The sequence below is a fragment of the Choloepus didactylus genome, chromosome 7 (assembly GCF_015220235.1).
Source record: "Choloepus didactylus isolate mChoDid1 chromosome 7, mChoDid1.pri, whole genome shotgun sequence".
In the NCBI taxonomy this organism is placed as follows: domain Eukaryota; kingdom Metazoa; phylum Chordata; class Mammalia; order Pilosa; family Megalonychidae; genus Choloepus; species Choloepus didactylus.
Window position 1 is genome coordinate 138,007,781 of NC_051313.1, and position 17,937 is coordinate 138,025,717.

General features: G+C 52.4%; 2 protein-coding genes across 8 annotated transcripts in view; one reads left to right on the plus strand and one right to left on the minus strand.

Moving 5' to 3' along the window:
• Positions 1-3,375, plus strand: part of DTNBP1 (dystrobrevin binding protein 1) — a 134,417-nt gene extending 131,042 nt beyond the window's left edge. For both annotated transcript variants that reach the window (XM_037842111.1, XM_037842112.1), the window contains one exon: positions 942-3,375. In XM_037842111.1, the coding sequence (XP_037698039.1) occupies positions 942-1,195 (254 nt within the window). In that variant the 3' untranslated portion in view covers positions 1,196-3,375. The remainder of the gene's footprint in view (positions 1-941) is intronic.
• JARID2 (jumonji and AT-rich interaction domain containing 2) overlaps positions 2,265-17,937 on the minus strand; it is a 243,329-nt gene continuing 227,656 nt past the window's right edge. For all 6 annotated transcript variants that reach the window (XM_037842110.1, XM_037842105.1, XM_037842107.1 and 3 more), the window contains 9 exons: positions 16,789-16,907; positions 16,583-16,653; positions 15,731-15,845; positions 12,648-12,753; positions 11,755-11,937; positions 11,102-11,232; positions 9,963-10,146; positions 7,314-7,421; positions 2,265-3,809 (listed from right to left, as the gene is read on the minus strand). In XM_037842110.1, the coding sequence (XP_037698038.1) occupies positions 3,627-3,809; positions 7,314-7,421; positions 9,963-10,146; positions 11,102-11,232; positions 11,755-11,937; positions 12,648-12,753; positions 15,731-15,845; positions 16,583-16,653; positions 16,789-16,907 (1,200 nt within the window). In that variant the 3' untranslated portion in view covers positions 2,265-3,626. The remainder of the gene's footprint in view (positions 3,810-7,313; positions 7,422-9,962; positions 10,147-11,101; positions 11,233-11,754; positions 11,938-12,647; positions 12,754-15,730; positions 15,846-16,582; positions 16,654-16,788; positions 16,908-17,937) is intronic.

The window sequence follows — 17,937 nt, forward strand, 5'->3', positions numbered from 1 at the left end:
GCCTTCCTGAAATTGTTTGACAGACAAATATTCAGCAACTACTAACTTGAGGGGCCAGACCTCTCTCTACCTGGGCTCTCAACATTTTGAATTTCAGACCAGTCCTTCCGGGTGAGTCTTATATACATCCTTACAGAGGAAGCTTTTACATTTCCTCCAGGCACAGGAGGCTGAGAACAAAGCTGCTTTGGCAACTGATATACAAAAGCTGTAGCTGCCTTCACATCTAAGTTCTGACTTCCTAAATAGCACGGGGAAGCAGGACAGTGGAGTTCGCCCGCAGTCACATCTTTTCCAACCCTTTTTAAAGGGAAAGGCAGCACTTAGGCACCTCTAGGTTTCCGGTCATCCTGGCTTCCGCTCTCCTCGAAGCTCAGAACACCTCATAGGTTCTTGTCAACCTCTGGCATGTTTAGGGTCTCGATAAAGCAACTGCATCCACCTCTCCCAGCCACCCCTTGAGGACAGCGGCATCCCCAGGACGATGAGGTGTGTCTCCCCCTTGGTCCTGAGCAGGCCCGAGTGTTTGAAAGGGGAGTTAACCTGGCCCCTTCGCTCCCAAGGGTGCATATTATTGATTCCTTTAAGAGCTTATTTAGTTGCTAAGAAACTGAACTCAAACTTCAATATTTCTAATTTTTCTCTAAGCATTAGTTTCTCTGAATTACTAGGTTACTGAAATGCTCTGCTACAGATGCCCATCTGCCCTGTTTTCTGGTGACTATAGTTCTGAAGAACTTGGGCTCTTGCGGGCATCCGGCTCATGGGGCAGGAGGATCAGTGGCACTGGCTCCGAGCCCACTGGCTGAGCAGCTCTGCTCACCCCAGCTCACCACGGGGGTCTTATGCCCCTTGTATTGTGTACAAGTTTCAAAGATTGTGTTCAGTGGCAAGTCTGAAGAGTAGTAATTTTCTGACCAATTTTTTTCCTAATTTTTCAGGACCTGAGCCTGAATTCAGTACCTGCCAGAATGAAATTACACTTCAGGTTCCAAGTCCCTCAGAATTACAAACTCGGCCACCTTCATTATCACCCGCCGGCACCGAGTCGCCCCCTCAGGGCACCACCAGTGGAGGGGGGGCATCGCCCCTCGTGCAGTCTGACGAGGAGGAAGTGCAGGTGGACACGGCCCTTGCCACTTCCAGCGCTGACGGGAAGGTCACTTCCGATGTCAGTGATGACAGCGACTGTTAAAGGCTTCTGCTCTGACCAAGGTCAGCTGTGTGCAGAATCCACCTATGTCAGCAGGCTGCTCCATGGAGGTTCTTGATTTTTACAAAATTGCCTGTGTTTGAGAAACTGACTCAAGGTGAAGCAAACAATAAAGTTTCAGCACTTTAAGCATCGACAGTACAGAGCCCGTTTGTGCCACCCCTTCTCATCCTCAGTGACAAAGCCACCGGCCCACCTGGCAGGTAGGAAAAGTTACTTTCCTTGAAGATTTAACTGGTTGTGGTCAAACTCAGCTGTAACAAGGCTTGGTTTTTCATTCATCTGATCATTACAGCATTCACAGTCCACCAACCAAGAGTCCAAACCCCAAATCCTATTAGACACACCAGGGCCCAGAGGGCAGAAATAAGCCTAATGCCAGAGCTGTATCCCGCTCCTCCTACAAGGAGAAACTGACCATGCTGAGCCCTTCTCCTTGCCACCACGCACAGCCCTCACCCCCAGGGCACCAGGACAGCCTAGTGCCTGCTGCCTGAGTCAGAACACTGCCAGCTGACTGAAAGCTAAGCAAGCAGGACGAAGAGGTGTTCCATTCGCTCCACTCCCTGGGGGGGAAGGAGGCCCCCCTCAGCCCATTTTCAGAAAAGAAAGAGCTCATTTTATCGACTCATCTTCCACAAGACAGACAAATGTCCAAAAATTTTGTTTTTATTATTAAAACCTTGTAGTACAAACCTGAAAAGTAAACAAAAAACTGGCAACAAACAACATGAAGTCCTCCCTCATGCGGGAGGGGTGCAGAGCAGCGCTAATAAATTAAACGTCCAACTGTAAGCCATAGGCAGAAGGCAGAAGTTCACTGTCAAAGAGGGGAAAGTACACAGCAAGGCCATAAAAACCGGACAACCACATTGGAAAACACTTGACTCTGTTTGTTATTGTTAAATATTCCAAAACAGTTCAGTCTTCTGCAACAACAACCAACAAACTGCATCATAGGACTTTCCTGACAGTCACCACTGGCGAGCTCAGTGCAATCGGGGTAGCTACAAAACTGATGACTCAATTATGAAACAAAGGACAGTTTGTGAAACATTTTCCCTTTTTTATTCCACACATACTGTACATACAACCGGAGAAGGGCAACAGCTACTCCATTATTATTATTTTTTGTTGTTGTTCAGTGATGTAAGCAGCACTTATAAATGTTACAAGAAAAACCCTGTAAGCATCCAATCCAACCGATGAAGAAACTGAAATGTAAGGCTTTTCTTCATCTTGTCTTTCATCACCCCCTCCCCACCCCACCCTCACCAGAAAAAGGCTCAAGTATTAAAAACAATTACAGGCATATGTTACAAAAGGGATGGGATTTCTTTTTTTTTTCCTTTTTGTTACAACACGAAGAGAAAAACCAGACAAGATGAGCGCAAATGCATTTTCCACATTCAAAAAGAACTTGCAGACCTCCCAGTGGCTCTAAATGTGACCATAAATGAAACAAATTTCAAAAGAAAAAGATTAATGCTGACTTGTGAAGGTGTAAAACAACAGCAGTGAGATGGAGATGGAATGTTAGAAAGATTGCACATCCATGACAAAGAAGCACTTACGGCTTCAATCACTTTTTTCCTTTTTTTTTTTTTTCTCCTAAGGATGCTATTGAAGGGTTTTTTGATAAAGTAGCCAACAGCACCAAAAAATAACAGGATGGATTTCCTAATGAAATCAGGCACAGTTTTCCCTCACGTGACCCCTCCACGGCAGGCAGTCTCTTTTCCTTCTCTCTCATCCTTTTTTCCTTAAAACAGATGCATAGTGATGTGCTGGTAAGAGAACCGAGTCACTCGAATCTCCGCGTTTTGCCTACGGTTAGGAAACACCGCCTGCCTTCAGCTGCCATAAGCGCCCAAAGCAACAAAATGGGGGCTCTCCGGTTTTAAATATTACAGACTCATCTTGCACATGACAGAGAAAAAGACAGCCCAAGTAAAGCCATTTCTTTTCAAGTTTTTGTGTGTGTATCTCCTCTCCCTTGTCCTGTCTAGAAAATCTGCTGACATGACTGATGGTTTTATAAGTTGTTCTCCAAGCTTCACCCTCTTCAAAAATGGGTTAAAAAGCCTTTTCCCCAACAGTTACAAAAAAAAAAAAAAAAAAATCAAAAAGGCTTTTGTCAGCCTTGGGGTGATACAAATTAATATAGCCCCTCAAGGGTTTAAAACAGTGGATATACGGCAGTTTCAAAAATTGGACTGCAGTATCTAGGTATTCTAAGTACAAAAAAAAGTTCAACAGTTTAATGCTAAAACAAAATTAGTTCTCTAAAACCAGAAGAAAATCTTCTTTAGAGCTAGTGCAAAGACAGCTTGTATCCTACAGCAAGTACTCCAAACTAGAATATAATAATTACAAAAAAATATATATAAATCGACAACGAGTGTTGGCATCTTCATGACGCGCTTGAAGCACTTTTGGATGAACTGGAGGAGGAAAGCCGGGATGGCGGCACGTCCACTGTCGCTCTCTTTCGGGGCCCTCTTTTTGGTGTAGGTTTACTGAGACAGTTCTCAATGCTGCCGTTTTTACCAGATACTTTGCCACAGATCTGATTGACTAGACTGATGATTTGTTCCTGTTTAGGGTTGAAAGGAAGACAAGGAGTTAGCGGAGCCAGGAACAGGACAGAGCCCTCAGTGGGCTGCGGGCACGTGGGGAGGGGGCAGAATTAGGATTTCTGCATTCCCTGCCCCAGAGTGTTTTTTTTTGGGGAAAAACCTTGGCTTTAAAAATATCCCCAAGCCATCCTGAGATGCACCCAGGCTTGAGAATAGACCATACTTCATGAGCACATAAATGGGTCCTCAAAATGCCTTATGGACAAACTGATTCTTGTCTTCCACTAGTATGTGGGTTGTGAGGTGGGCTGCAGCCACTTACCCTCTTGGAGCTTCCAGAGGGTGCTCCCCTAGGAAAGGGGGGCGCTGGGAGGTGAGCGCAGGCCCAGCCCCCAGCAAGAGGCACTCATGACAAACCCGCTTGACTGACTGGGCCAAAACTGACACTTGAACCCACTTAACCTACAGAGAAATGTGAACACTTAAGCAATTTATAAATATTTCCACTTCTCCCTACTTCATTGCAGGGAAAATGATACAGGGAACTAAACAATCCTTGTAATTCACTCACAAGAACCATTTATCACTCAGTATCAAATATACACTTGTAACTTTTGCACAACTCATCCGATAACCATCCAGTTTTAAAAGACGACATGGAAAGAAATCAACATGGCAAACAACTCAACATACACTGCACACATCTGCTCGGCCCCAGGAATAAACGGGCGAGAACCGTGGGAAAAGAGGGAGGCCGCCCCTTGTGTGTTCCAAGGCCCAAGAGCCGGGTCGGCCACGCAGGCCCCAGCTCTGGCCTCCGGAAACCCTGCTCTGAAGCGAGGGTAGGAATGCAACGGGACACTCTCCTCACCCCAGCCCAGGGCTAGAGTGTGCCCTCTGCAGGGGAAAGGTGTATTATCAAAGCTAGAGTCACCTCCACAGCATGAGGAAGAGCAAAAAGGAGCAAGCCTTGTGGCTGGAGACAGGCCCGGACCCCGCTGTGGAAGGCTGCTCAGGTCAGTGGAGCACAGCAGTTCCCAGCTGTGGGGGAGGACGGACATGTGGGTGCAATGCTAACCACAAGGGGTGGCACCTGCCCTCACTCAGAAGGCCCCGCACAGGCTGGCTGCCTGCTGGGCTCACTTGGGCCTGGAGAAAGACCTGGAGATGGGGGATCTTGGCTTTTCTGACACCCAACTAACAGATATATCCACATTTTAAAAATGCACAGTTCAACTCAATAGGGAACTGGCAACGTTTCATTTACTAAAGTAGACCATGCCATCCACCAACTAAGAGGCTTCTAGTACCTTTTTCTCTTCCTTAAGGATCAAAACCAATGATTAAGCGTCACCCTGACAGACAACACGTGTTACTCTCTTTGCAGCATCTTGGTCACATCAAAACACCTGGTTAAAAATGGGCTGGTGGTGGAAACTCTAATCTGTATTCTGTAGAGCTTCCAAATAATTGCAGGCCTCCCAGTGCCTGTGGCTGTACTCCACAAGTGGCCCAGGCACTGCTCTGACTCATACCTTGAGGGTTTATTTTTAACCAGTCTGACATTTGTGAAGGAGAAAAGGTGAAGTGGTTATTGCCTAAATTGAACATGCTCTTTAAAATAAAGAAGATGCAAATGGCTCTATTTTCAGCTTTCCCCTTTTATGAATCATAAAGTCTGACCCATCAGCTGGATAGACAGCCCGCACCATCCAGATGCACCTCCCCTCCAATGATGGGGGCCCAGGACCTGTGCCTCTCGGCCAGCCAGGGGCCTTGCCAGGCCAGTGCCAACAGGTGACAGCAAGTGCGGGGGGGGGGGGGGGGCTGCATGCCAGGGGAGCCCTGGCCTTCGGGTCAGGTTGCGCACTGCACAACTCAAGGGGGCTACCCAGCTCAAGGGCGCTGTAGATATCTACAGTGATTGTGACACTCTTCCACAAGATGACAGTCAGGAGGACTAAGGGCAGGCCCCTGGGCCTACACTGTACCAGGCTGCAAGTGGTGCTCATCAGGCTGGCAGAGGTGCCCCCTACACACCCAGGGCGAAGTGTTTCAGGAAACAGGCTGTATCTAAAAACAGAAAGCATTTATGGTAAATGCCAAGCAGAGTAGTCACAGGGCCCCAAGTGCCAACAGCTTTTGAAAGCTGAAGCAGAAGGGCTTTCCCTGCTTCCTGCTGGTTTCCCTGGCAGCTGTGGGCACTGTCCTCACTTCAGGGAGAGGGAGGCTGAAGAAGTGCAGAGCCCAGCAGCAGGTGGTGGGAGCCCCAGGAAGCTGTCTCGAAGATACCTGGAGGTCCTGCATAAAGAGTGGCATGGGCCGGAAGAACAGAAAATCAAGGAAACACTGGAAGACCGATATGGGACTAAATGATGGCAGCCCGGACAATGGTGGAAGGAGGAGAAGGACTCTGTTCCACTGAGGGGTCCCCTTCAGCCAAGAAGGCACAAAGCCACCCAAATGCTGGAACTCACACTAGTGGGGAGCTGGAGCTTCTACAGCCTCCAGACCTCTCTCTACTGGGAAGTTGCTAACGTGGATACCAAACGGAGCTTCCTCATGGCCAAGGATAGAAAACCTAAGCGCAGATGGCCACGGGGTTTAGGGGCCTGGAGAGGAGCTGGTGCTGAGGCCTCGGGCCGTTTCCCAGGAGGACCATAAGCATGTCACAAGCAATCTGACCTAAGACTCACGCCCCAGGACTGGGCAATGTACCACTACTCGCCCTGGCAACCAGGATCATTTACTAAGAGCAAAGAGCAGCTATATAAACTAAGAGGCTCCACCGAAGCTGTCAGGCTGGGAAGGCCTTGGAGCCACCCATACGGCTGCCCTGGGGTAGCAGAAACGAGGATCCTGGCAGAGCCCCACCTCCTACACAACCTGCCAGCTCCTGCAGCTTTAGCTTTCCCCTACAGAGTATCTTGCTCCAGTGCTCTGGGTAGTCTGTTGCAAAAGGACTAGTACTGAAAACCGGTGAGGGAACGCTGGGCCTGCCCGTTTACCTTCCGAGGGAGAAGACCCCACCTGCCACAGCCCAGCTCATGGGCCAGAGGCCATCAGGGCTGCAAGAGGGATGGAGGGAGTAATCTCCACTCCCGAAGGGAAAGGAAAAGGGCTACAAAGCCATCAAGTTCAACAGGTGAACATGACATCTTTATAAGTAAAAAAAATCCTATCGCTTCAGTTCCTGGGTTAGACCAGGACAGCCTGTGGGCCCAATACACATGGACACAGACTGAACCCACCCAGTTCCTCAGTCTTGGGGTCAAGAGCTGCTTTGCCATCAAGTCAGGTTCTGTCTTGCCAGAAAGCGCCTATATCTAGGCCAGCTCCACTCAGCCTCAGCAACACCGAGCCCACCCAGCTGGGACACTGGCAGCCCCTGGCTGCCCACATCACTGCTCCCCAAGGGGCACATGTGCCACCGCCACACCTCGGACCCAGAGGCCCGCGTCAGGCACGAGCAAGCTCAAGCGCCGTGCGTCACCTCGGCCTGGCCCCGGGGACAGACTGACCTCATCATAGCGGTACATGAGCTTCAGCCCTCGGCAGGACTTCTGCTTCTCCACGTGGCGCAGCGCGCACTCCAGGCAGAACACCACGTTCTCGTTCTCCTGGACAACCTGCAGGGGAGAGGAGGACACTCATCTCGGGGACGCCCCAGGGGCTGAGGCAACCCAAGGACGGGAGAGCAGGCTCAGCAGGAGAGCAGGAGCTGCAGAAACAAAGCCAGGAAGGTGGGACCCCAGACAGCCAGTGCCCCAGCCGAGGGGCCTCCACAAGGGAAAACAAGCACAGAAGTTGGCTTTAGAAAATGAACTAACTAGAAAAACAACAGAAAACTAAACCTAAGTGACCCTCAGGCACTCCAGATTTCTGATGCAATTTCCTGGGAGAGGTTCTTATCACCATGAGGCAAGTGAAGGATGACAGAGCGATCTCCTTCATAAGCTCTTGAGTTCTAAGGAGTTTTGAGACTACTTGTTAAACAAACAACCCTAGTACAAAAGCCGTTGGAATGGATTTGGAGGGCGGAGGATCATGGGTGGAAGCAGCTGTAAGGAGGACACACTGGCTCTTCAGTGCCGGCGGGCTCCCCCCATCGTCAGCCCACCTGGCTGCCTACCAGGGTGGTCCCCTGCTCACCCCAAAACTTCTAACACCAACAGACCTCAGTCCTCAACCTGACCGGCGCCCGCCTGCCCCACGAGCACACTGAAGGGGCACGAGCCTCCACCTTCCCAGGACCCTCCGCTGGGGTACCTGGCCCTCACAGGGACGAGGAACAAGGAGAGCGGCTGCCTGGTTTGTGTGGGGGGATTCTTCTCCCTCACCCCAACTTCCATCCCACTGTAATTCTATATTAGAACAACAAACAACTAAGTAAAAATTTTGTCTTAACACACAAGACACAAGAGATTCAAAGGCCTTTTCCAGAAAGGAGTTAAGAGAAAAGCAGAACTCAAGGCTTGCATTGCTCATCTTCCAAGTTTCTAAGCAAATAACACAAACTAGAAGAGCAGCGTATGACACTGCCAGACAAAGACACACTGCCTTTTAAAGCCCAGGACAAAAACGTGAAACACAAAACCGAATTTAGTAGTAATCCAAGTAACAGAAGTGATCAAACTAAGTAAAGCACAATGCCCATCAATCGGGTCACAATCTGTTCTTTCGTAAATGACACTCTCAGCACAGGTGAGAGACTCTCGTCAGAGGTGCCTGCTCTGACGATATGACTTTCTCAAGGGCAGCTTGGGAACGACCCCACCCTTGGCCACCTTCAGAAACCCTGGAACAGGGTCGGTTCACCACAGCACCGGTCACATTCAAGAGAAACAGGAAATGAACAGCGTGCACTCAGCAGGGGGAACGCACCCTGAGCTCAGCGGGCTGTATGGGTCAATGCTTACTAAACATCGCTGAGAGCCGGAGACTGTATTTCTTTTTTTCAATACAGTATATAATACGGCATGGTTCTCAGTATCTTTTTAAAAATACCCAGAAAAGGTAAAAATAATAAAAGGATAGAAGATACAAAATGGGATGTTATTTTTCCCTTCTTTGCCTATTTTCCTGATCAAGTTTTATACAAAAAAACAACTAATTCAACCCTTTTCTGCAGGGTCCCGTCACCATCGTGCTGCCTGGAGATGGGGGGAGACACTGGCTCTCGGGCTGCCCCAGCACTCCCCAGCAGGTGCTCTGGGCGTCAGCCCCCCAGCTGGAAGGCCGGCACCTCACGGACAGCACGTCCTCTCCCAGGGCTGCTTCCTGGGCAATGACAAAGTGGGATGGTGGCTGGCCCAGCCAAGGAGCACCTGCCCAGTTCCCCGGGCAGCAAATGGTCCTCTGAGAGCCCCTCTGGCCTGGGGTACGAGGAGCTGAAGGAGGACCGGGCTAACAGCTGAGCAATGCACACAGCAGGCACAGTCAGGCCCAGTGTAGCATTTCAAGATCCTCTAGTGAACTCCGGGCCAGGCAGGCGTGAGGAGACGGTCAGGAAAGGGAAAGCCCTCTGCAAAGCATGAGATGGGAGAGCTGGCCCACCTTGGCAGGTGGAGACAGGAAGAGTGGCTCAGGAGGGGAAGCCAAGCACTCCCAGCAGCTATGATCAGAGGGGGAGGTGGGGAGGGGAAATGCGAACACATTGCTTAGGAGAAAAATCAGCTTTAACTAAAGACAGATTTCAGAGGCTTCAGGGCAATGAGATTCATTATGTGGATGGATGGCGCATGTCCTGCTGCAGAGGGCAGTGCATGGAGAGAATGTGGACAGCACAGGCAGGACGTGAGGACCAACTTTTCCAGATGTGTTGATGCAGGAGAGGGGAGAGGCTGGGCAGGAGCTGCGAGGGGGCGGGAGGGTGGGCCCTGTGGGGTCAGAGCAGAGGGACTATGGCGGGGGGGGGGGGGGGGGGGGTGAGGGGACGGACAGACAGGGTTCGCAGCTGGGGTCTCCTTCAGTCCCTGTGTACGCCAACTGTGGGACTGGGGTGGTCTAGTTTGAGGAACACCACGTTGGCAGGGGGTGAGAGACATGCCTGAGGTCGAGCAAAAGGCTCTCTCAGAGGACATCCTCACACACACCCTGGTGCTGGAAACTCCCGGCGTCAGGAGACCTTCCGACAGGCCTCCAGAAGGGCGAGTGGACAGGACTCTCACCATGGACAGGTAGCACAAGTGTTGGCAGATCTGACACCTCCTCTCTGACGTCTCCAACTGGAGCCATTTTCGAGGCTTTTTCTTCCCATCCGCCACCGCACTGCTGCTGTCATGGCTGCCATAGCGGGCAGAGGAGTGGAGGCCGGCCTCAAACAGCTGCCTCCGCTGCCGCAGCTCCGTATCCCTGTCCAGACAACACATGCCACCGGCCGTCAGGCAACTCCGCGTGGCGGCAGCTCCAGTGCCGTTACAGCCAGGAGGTACAGTGAGGCCCTCCACGCAGACGGCCCCCGTCGAACGCCCCGCTTCATCAGGGAAGGGCCAGGAGACCTGCACACGAGCCTTGGGAGCCCGGCTCACCCTACCAAGGCCCTGCTGGGGACACAAGTCCTTTAACCAAAGGGTCAGACAACCCCCCCCCACCCCGCTTCCTTCCAAGGCTACTCTGGTGATGTGACTTTCCCTATGGCTACATGCATGGCATAAATGTATTATTAAAGCTACAGAAAGGGTTTTCCTTCTGTTACAAGCCAAGGACTGAGTTAACAAGCTATTTGTCAGTATCATCATCAAAGGTTCGACCAACACAAGTTGATAACCCAGTGCAGTCTGTCAGCACTCCCAGGAACCCTCCCTTGAGAAGGGAGAGAAGTCACAAGGCTACATGGTAGGGAAAGAGAAGAGCAAGGAACACCAAACAATCAAACTTCTCAACCTCAAGAAGCAAATCCGAACCCTGTGGGGTGAAAGGTGGTGACGGGCTGGAAGCCGGGGCAACAGCCCCAGGTGCTGTAGGGGAAGCCGTGGCAGGATGCTGCAGGGACCCGAGGCGGCCCCCCACATCCTTCCCTAATGCCTAGCGTGCACTGAACTCGGGCCGGCAGCCCCTGGCTAGACAGGGTTGGGGTGACGAGCTGCCTTTGGTTTAGCCACAAAGGGCACCACACATCTGACACCAGGAAAGTGTGAGCACCAAGTGTGAGAGAGAAGGGGAGGCACAAAAGCACAGACCCCAGTCTTCAACCACCTGCAGCTCTGAGGAGGCTCAGCTGCTGGGCAGGAGTTTCTCCCAAAGACCCAGCATGTCCGCTCACACCCACCTGCAGAGCCCTGGAAGCCAGAACCAGTGCTGGGGTTACCTGAGCTCATCCAGAAGGGCGGAGATGGTGCTGAGAGTGGGACCATTTTCCTTTTTTGCTTCTGCTTGTGCAATCTGGTAGAGTAACTTCTCCATGGAGAATGGCTTAGCTATATGGCGACGCTTCATTTCCTGAAAGAGGCAGGCAGACATGCTTTCAGGGTAGATTTTCATTCTGGAGAGCCGTGAAGGTTTTCCTTTAGAGTGGGTGTTACACAAATTTAAATTTTTAATTCAATCTGGATTTAAAACAATTGAAAAGTGTACAATGAGCATGCTAGCCTGTAGAAAAGCTCTTTCCTTCCTAAGGAAAGTCTGAGATGCCCCGTCAGCAGTAAAGCAGGTGCGACAACTTCCAAAGTGTCAAAATGTCTATTTGTTTATTGGACAGTCTTTCCAATGTGGTGTCCATCTGTCCTATGTGTTACCACTTCCCAGGGGTTACTCAAGGGTCAATGATGGACCCGAGAATCTCATGATACCAACTAAGCCCAAATAATGTTCCTTGCCTAGAAAACCCTTTGAGCTGCCTAGCAAAGGTTTTAAAAACACCCTGAAATTAAATGCGAAGCTGGAGCTCTAAAGGGAACTGTACATGCAGGTGTGTGTGCCCCGCAGGGGGTGCGGCGTGCAGAGAAGCAGGCCCCGCCTCACCTTGGCTGTCTCGAAGCCCATGCTCGTCCACTGGGTGGTAGCAAAGTGCACAGTTTCAGAGACACTGTAGCCACAGCACACTTTGGACACAAAGGATCCCGGGAAGCAGACAACAAACTGGCCGCTCTGCTGCACCGTCCTGTGCACCTTGATGCCCTCCTTGCACAGCACCTCTGGGGAAATCTGGGGAGTGGGTGGGTGTCAGAGAAGACCCTGGAACCGTGGCAACACTGCCTCTGTCCCAGCAGAACTTTTTAAAAGCACACCCGCCTTCTAAAAACAGGCCTGCTTGCGAGAAGGCAGCTTACGGGTACATACAGAGGACCTTTAGTTTTCATTCTGGAGAGCCTCCCCCACCCCATCACTGCCCGGGCTGGGAACACACAGACCAGCCCCAGGAGGGCCGCTGGCTGCAGGGCTCCAGGGCCACGAAACACTGGGCTCAGCTGGTCAGAATACCACTTTCGGCCAAAAAGGCTCCCGGGAGTCAACATCCCCAAGGCTTTCTGAAAATAGGTGAAGAAGCCTCACTACTCATTTAGTAGACAAGGAGGGGGAGTGGCGGGCCCTGGGGAGCCAGCCAGAGCGCCCATCCCAGGCCCCCACCAGATGCCCTGCACAAGCCCATATTTGCAAAGTGACCAAAACCTGAACCAAAGCTGAAGGCAAGCATGTGCCTGAGCCTGGTGCCCTGTGCAGTCTGGCAGGAGCTCTTCTCTACCCAGAGAATGTTCTAGTTTGGCCCCTTGAGGATTTGTTTTGCTTTGAATTCTTGGCCTTTTTGAAGGCAGGTCTATAGGGAGGGTGACTTCATAAACACCACCAAATCAGTTCACAATTCCCAAATCCCCAAGCCCGGGCCTGGGAGGCCCTGCAGCGGCTGGAAGACGCACCATGACGTTGCTCTCGAGCATCTCCAGCCCTGGGGTGCCGTTGGCTTGCAGCAGGGTGTGGACCACGTCCTCGAGCTTGTTCTCCTCCTCAGCAGGAATGCAATACCTGGTGGTGGGGGGACAAGAGCAGAAGCAGAGGAAATGTGACACAGTCCCTGCGCATGGGAGCGAAAGCTGAGTCTGCCTCCTGAGTGTGGCAGGGAAAAGCCCAGCAGACAGTGGCCTGGAGCACGGCCCCGGGGCACGGGACAGTGAGGCCGATCCCCGTGGCCTCAGCGGTGCTTCCCCCCAGCACATGGCCAACCCCAGGCCCAGCGACTCAACATGATCGTCTCTTACATCTCTCGGGCCATGCACGGTAAGCCAGAACGCCTTCAAAACAAAACCAAATGTTGAAAAACTATAAATCATACGCAGACACATCTGCAGAGCCAATTAGCCTTCTGGCCGTGTGTCAAAGCTGCGTCCCACCCCTCTTGCAAAGCCTGTGGGCTCCACGGGCCTCCCCTTCTGTTCTCCATAACAGAAGATGTTGCAGACACTTAAGGTGGGGCTGAAGGACCGGGATTTGACGCTGTTGGTGACTGCTCCCCAGGCCTCCAACATGAACCCCACCCTCCAGCCGGGGCAACCACGGGGGCCAACGGTTCTCAAAAGCAGGCAGGCGTGGCCTGCTCTCGGCCTGCCCGTGGGGGCGGTGCGTGTGCAAGAAGCCGCCAACCGGCATCAGGCCAGGGCGGCAAGACACACGGAAGCAAAACGGACAGGTCTGTAGGGTCAGCAAGGCCCAGCACAAGAAGGCTGCCAGGAGGAGGCCAGAAGGCAGGAAAGAGGGGCTCGGAGGTGCCTGGGAAGGGTCCGTTCACACAGACCCTTCTAAATGGAGCTGAAGGAGCCCGCAGGGAAGCCGCGTGGCAGAAGCTGAACTCTGCCAACAGAAGGTTCTGTCACCACTTCCCTCCAGCACGGGGGCCGGGGGGTGGGGTGGGGAGTTCTGGTGACGTTTCTTTGTATGTCCCAAGGGGTGACTGGGACAGAGCCACCGTCCACCCTCGGGAGCCGGGGCGGGTGTGTGCGGCTCCTCCCCAAGGCCCCCTCCTCCAGGGCTGGGGTGGGGGTGGTCCCGCCGGCCCCACTGGGTGTTGCCTGGCTGCAGTGTGACCCCTGCAGGCTGAGGCACTGACTCGTGGGCAGGATATTGGAGGGGAGCCTGCCTTCCACCCAGCTCCAGGGAGGCTGCTGCCCCAGACCGTGCAGCCACTGCCACCAGCAGAAGGGAGAGGGGCAGTAACTCTGGTGGGGAGTCACCTCCCCAATCACCCCCAGCAGTGTCTCCCCATCGTCCCCCACCTTCCGGCAGGCCCTGCTGAGATGAGCAGGCAGCCCACGCCCAGCAGCACATCAGCAGCTGTGATGGAATCATTTTGCTTTGAGGCTGAACCCTGGTTTCAGCTGTTGAGTGCAGGGGGCAGCCAGTCACCACAGTGAAATTCCCGTCTTTTAACACTGATGCTATTTCAATGCCAACATCCTGTTACTGATTTGTGATTTAAACACAAGGTTTCTAACCTAAATCACATGTTTTAAGAAAAACCACACACCATAAAGTCCTCTGATCATATCGCGGCCTCCTTTTCATTCCCTTCAGTGAGGTTCCAGGGATTATTCTTCAAAAGGCCCACAGAATCTCGCGTTTCACTACCTGTGACTCAGTGCTCAAGCAATAAAAACAACCTGCAGGGGCCACTGCTTTCACCCAAGCTAAGTCCCATCACTTGGCAACTACACCTTCAGATGACACAACTAAGCATCTGGCCTCAGGATCCAGGGTGGGGTCTCCACAAGCTGAAGCCAAAGCCCCCAGTCTGTCCGGTGCTGGCCCCGGGGCTCCCAGGGTGGAGGGACTGACTGCCAGCTCTCCCCGAGGACAAAGCGGTGTCTCGGGGGAGCCAAACCAACCAGGCAGGTCAATCCTCCAGGCTCTGGCTGGCCGCCTCCACTTCCCCAACCTGCCTGCCCACCCTCACCACCTCACCACAAACAAAAGCTGCAGAAAGTTCAAGACCATCCTCTTCAGTCCACAGAGCCCTCACGTGCCCTCCCAGCAGGCTGCCTGTCCTCTGGTCCTACCACGTACCACAGCTTGGCCTGAGAGCAGGGAAAGCCATAATTACGAGACTGCTGGAGACTGGCTCCTTGGAGGAAGAACACAGGTTCAAAGACTGTTTATTTTAATAAAAGAATGCTTAATCACCCCATTGAGACGATAAACACAGTTCCCGGGGGACAGATGCAAAACCGGTAGGCGATGACACTACAAGACATCTAATCGTCTGCAGTAATTTCCCATCTGCCACTGCAGACACAGAAACCAGGGAGCCCGGCCCAGCCATCAGGACTCGCTGGAGGGAGAGCGAAGGGTGCTGGGCAGACACCAGGGCAGAAGGCTCAGCTGCACAACTTGCAGACGTACGCAGGAGAACACCACGTGCCTCTCCATGCAACAGGGACGAGATTCTGGGTAAAAGCTATGCGCTATGTAACCAATGGTGGGTGGGGAGACACCAGCTTTAGAGACTTCAGGAAATAACTCACCTGCTCCACATCGATAGTGGCAGGTGGGTTAGCAGCAGGCAGACATGGGCACCACTAGTAGTTAACTTTGGTGGTAAATTTACTACTGTTTCTCATCCCTCATGTGAAATAAACTCTCAGAAATCACCAAAAAATATGGATGTCTGACAACAGCAGCAGCAACATCAAAGGGTATAAGCAGGTAGTTCACAGAAAAGTACTCAACCTTGTTAATCACCAGAACAAATTAAAATACTCTGCCGCCTCAAATACAGTCAAGAAAGGTACAAAATCCCAGGTTCTCAGGAAGCTTTGACGGGAACAGAGAAAAGTCAGCCACCAGGTCAAGTAGGAGGCTTCCCCTGCAAGGCTGACTTCATGTCCTAACAGTGGCTGTCCATAACCCCCACCCTCACCCCGGGCCGCCTGGACCGCGGTGAAGGCCTCACCAGCCACCCAGCGGACCCTCCTAGGCTGGGAGAGGGAGCGGAGAGGCCCCAGGTACTCACCAAATGCAATCAGCACCAGTGTGTAAGTAGTCGATATATGGAAGGTGATTTTGGTCTCGAGACCAGCATGAGGTAGAAAAGACCATGCCAATATTTAGCCAGGGAATAGTCACTCCTAAAACATAAAGGGGGAAAGTGTCACTTCAGTAAAGGAGTACAGCAATGGCTCACAGTAACAGCAATGAAAACTCACTTTCCCCTCCCCAAACAAGGGGAGAAAAAAAACAGAAGACAAAAACAGACAAAACTTAGCAAGAAGAGGCCTTTCCTGCTTGCTTTTCAGAAATTAAACCGGGAACACGGACTATGGTGCAAATGCAGCAGGCACTGCTCATCGGTTGGTGAGGTGGCAGGCAGGACGGTGGCCCTGGAGGACAGCTGGGGCCTGCCGAGCCGCAGTGCTGAGCACAGGGAACCAAACCCAAACTCCCCGTGACAGAGGTGCGAGGAATCAAACACCTCAGTTCAGAGCTGCCTCGAGTTACGTGGGTCACAGAGCTCCGGCTCTCCATCCCAGGCTGCCTTCTCCTGGGGCCCATCCTTCAGCCCCCTAAACCTCCAGCATTCCCAGCTTTCCCAAAGGAGAGCCTGCAGACAATCCTGAGAACTTATCATTTCAGCCTGAAGCCCCCTGAAAAACATCAGTTCTGAGGTTTGTCATTCAATTCTGCCCAACTTCCAGACCCTGAGATCAAGTTCACCTCTCCACATTTTTACTGACTTTGTTGATTATGATTACATGCCTCCTGCTCTTCTCTGCACCTTGGAGCACTTCCCTTTGAAGGGAGCCCTGGCTCTAGCGCACCGTGAGAGGGTGCAGGGTCCCGACCGCGCGTGTGCGGGCAGGCTTACCAGGCACAGCACCGAGGTGACGCAGGATGGACCCTGTGTTGTTGGGGAGCACGGTGAGGTTCCATCCATGCCTGCGGGGGAAACCAGAGGTCACGTCGCAGGCTCAAGGGTAGAGCCAGGGTTCTAGAGAGGACACGGTCCAGTCCCCAGCACTGGTTTGGATGGGTGGACTTGTAGGAACTCTGGACAGGAGAATCCAACTTTACCTTGAGAATGGTTCTGATTTTCCCACCGGGAATCCACTCCCGTGAGTGTTGGTGTCCACCTTCCCGCAGTGGACCGCCACATGGCAGTCCTTCTCTTCTACCAGCCTCCAGTACTCTTGCTGCAGGGTAGAGATCGGGGCCGGTCAGCACGGACACTGTGGAGTAGCCAGGGCACAGTCCAACAGACCCCTCCCAGGAGAAAGCCCGTCCCAAATCAGAATAACAAGCACACCCAGGAAGGCGGCCACCGACTTCTCACAACCCCTTGGCCTCTAGGCCTACCATCCAAGACGCACACATCTAAGAACTGCTCACCCACCCCTGGCGGTGAGCGTGTTAGGATCGCCAGAGGAGCTCAAGCTACAATCACAGCCAAAGCCAATTTAATCAGAACAGGAGGGGACCCAGACCCTGGCAGGTTTACAAGCCTCCCACGAGATTTTAACGAACCTCATCCAAACGAGTCTGGGGTGAGGAGTGGGTCGGGAAGGTGTCTTGCTAATAGGTAAGCAGATGTGCTCCATTTCTCTCTGAGATAACTTCCCCCCACTAAAGGTACTTTTTCCCTTTGTTTTCAATTATCATTCCAGAAGCATTGCCTCACCTTCCCTAATCTTGGCAAAACCCAGTAAGCTGGAGCCAGGTGTGCACTGAGAGCGCCTAAGCAGCACACCCTCAGCCCCACAGTGGAAGTGCTGCTGACACGGACACACGTGTCCACGACACTCCGTGGAGTCCACCAACAGGGTCCGGCTTGGAGGGGTCAAAGACCACAAATCAAGAAGGAGCCCTGACATCACTAAGCAGGTTTACTGAAATGTGAGGTGTTAGGAGGGGGGTAAGCAGAGTCCCCCCGACCCCGGCTTGCATGCTGCATTCACTGAGAGCAGGCAGGTGAGTCCGTGCAGGGGAGGGAGGACGGGAAGCCCAGCTCCAAGTGGCAGGCAGCCCCCGCTGCGGCCACCTCCAAGGGAAGGACCCGGCCTTCTCTGTAAGAGCCAGGGAGCCCTAGACTGAAACTTGCGATTTTGGCAAGTCTTTCTATTCTGTTTTAATATTTACACAACTACTAAAGCAAAATCCAGACTTAACATTCTCAAGCAGAAAAGTCAGAGGGAATTAACTCCAGAATAGGAAACTGTAAAATAT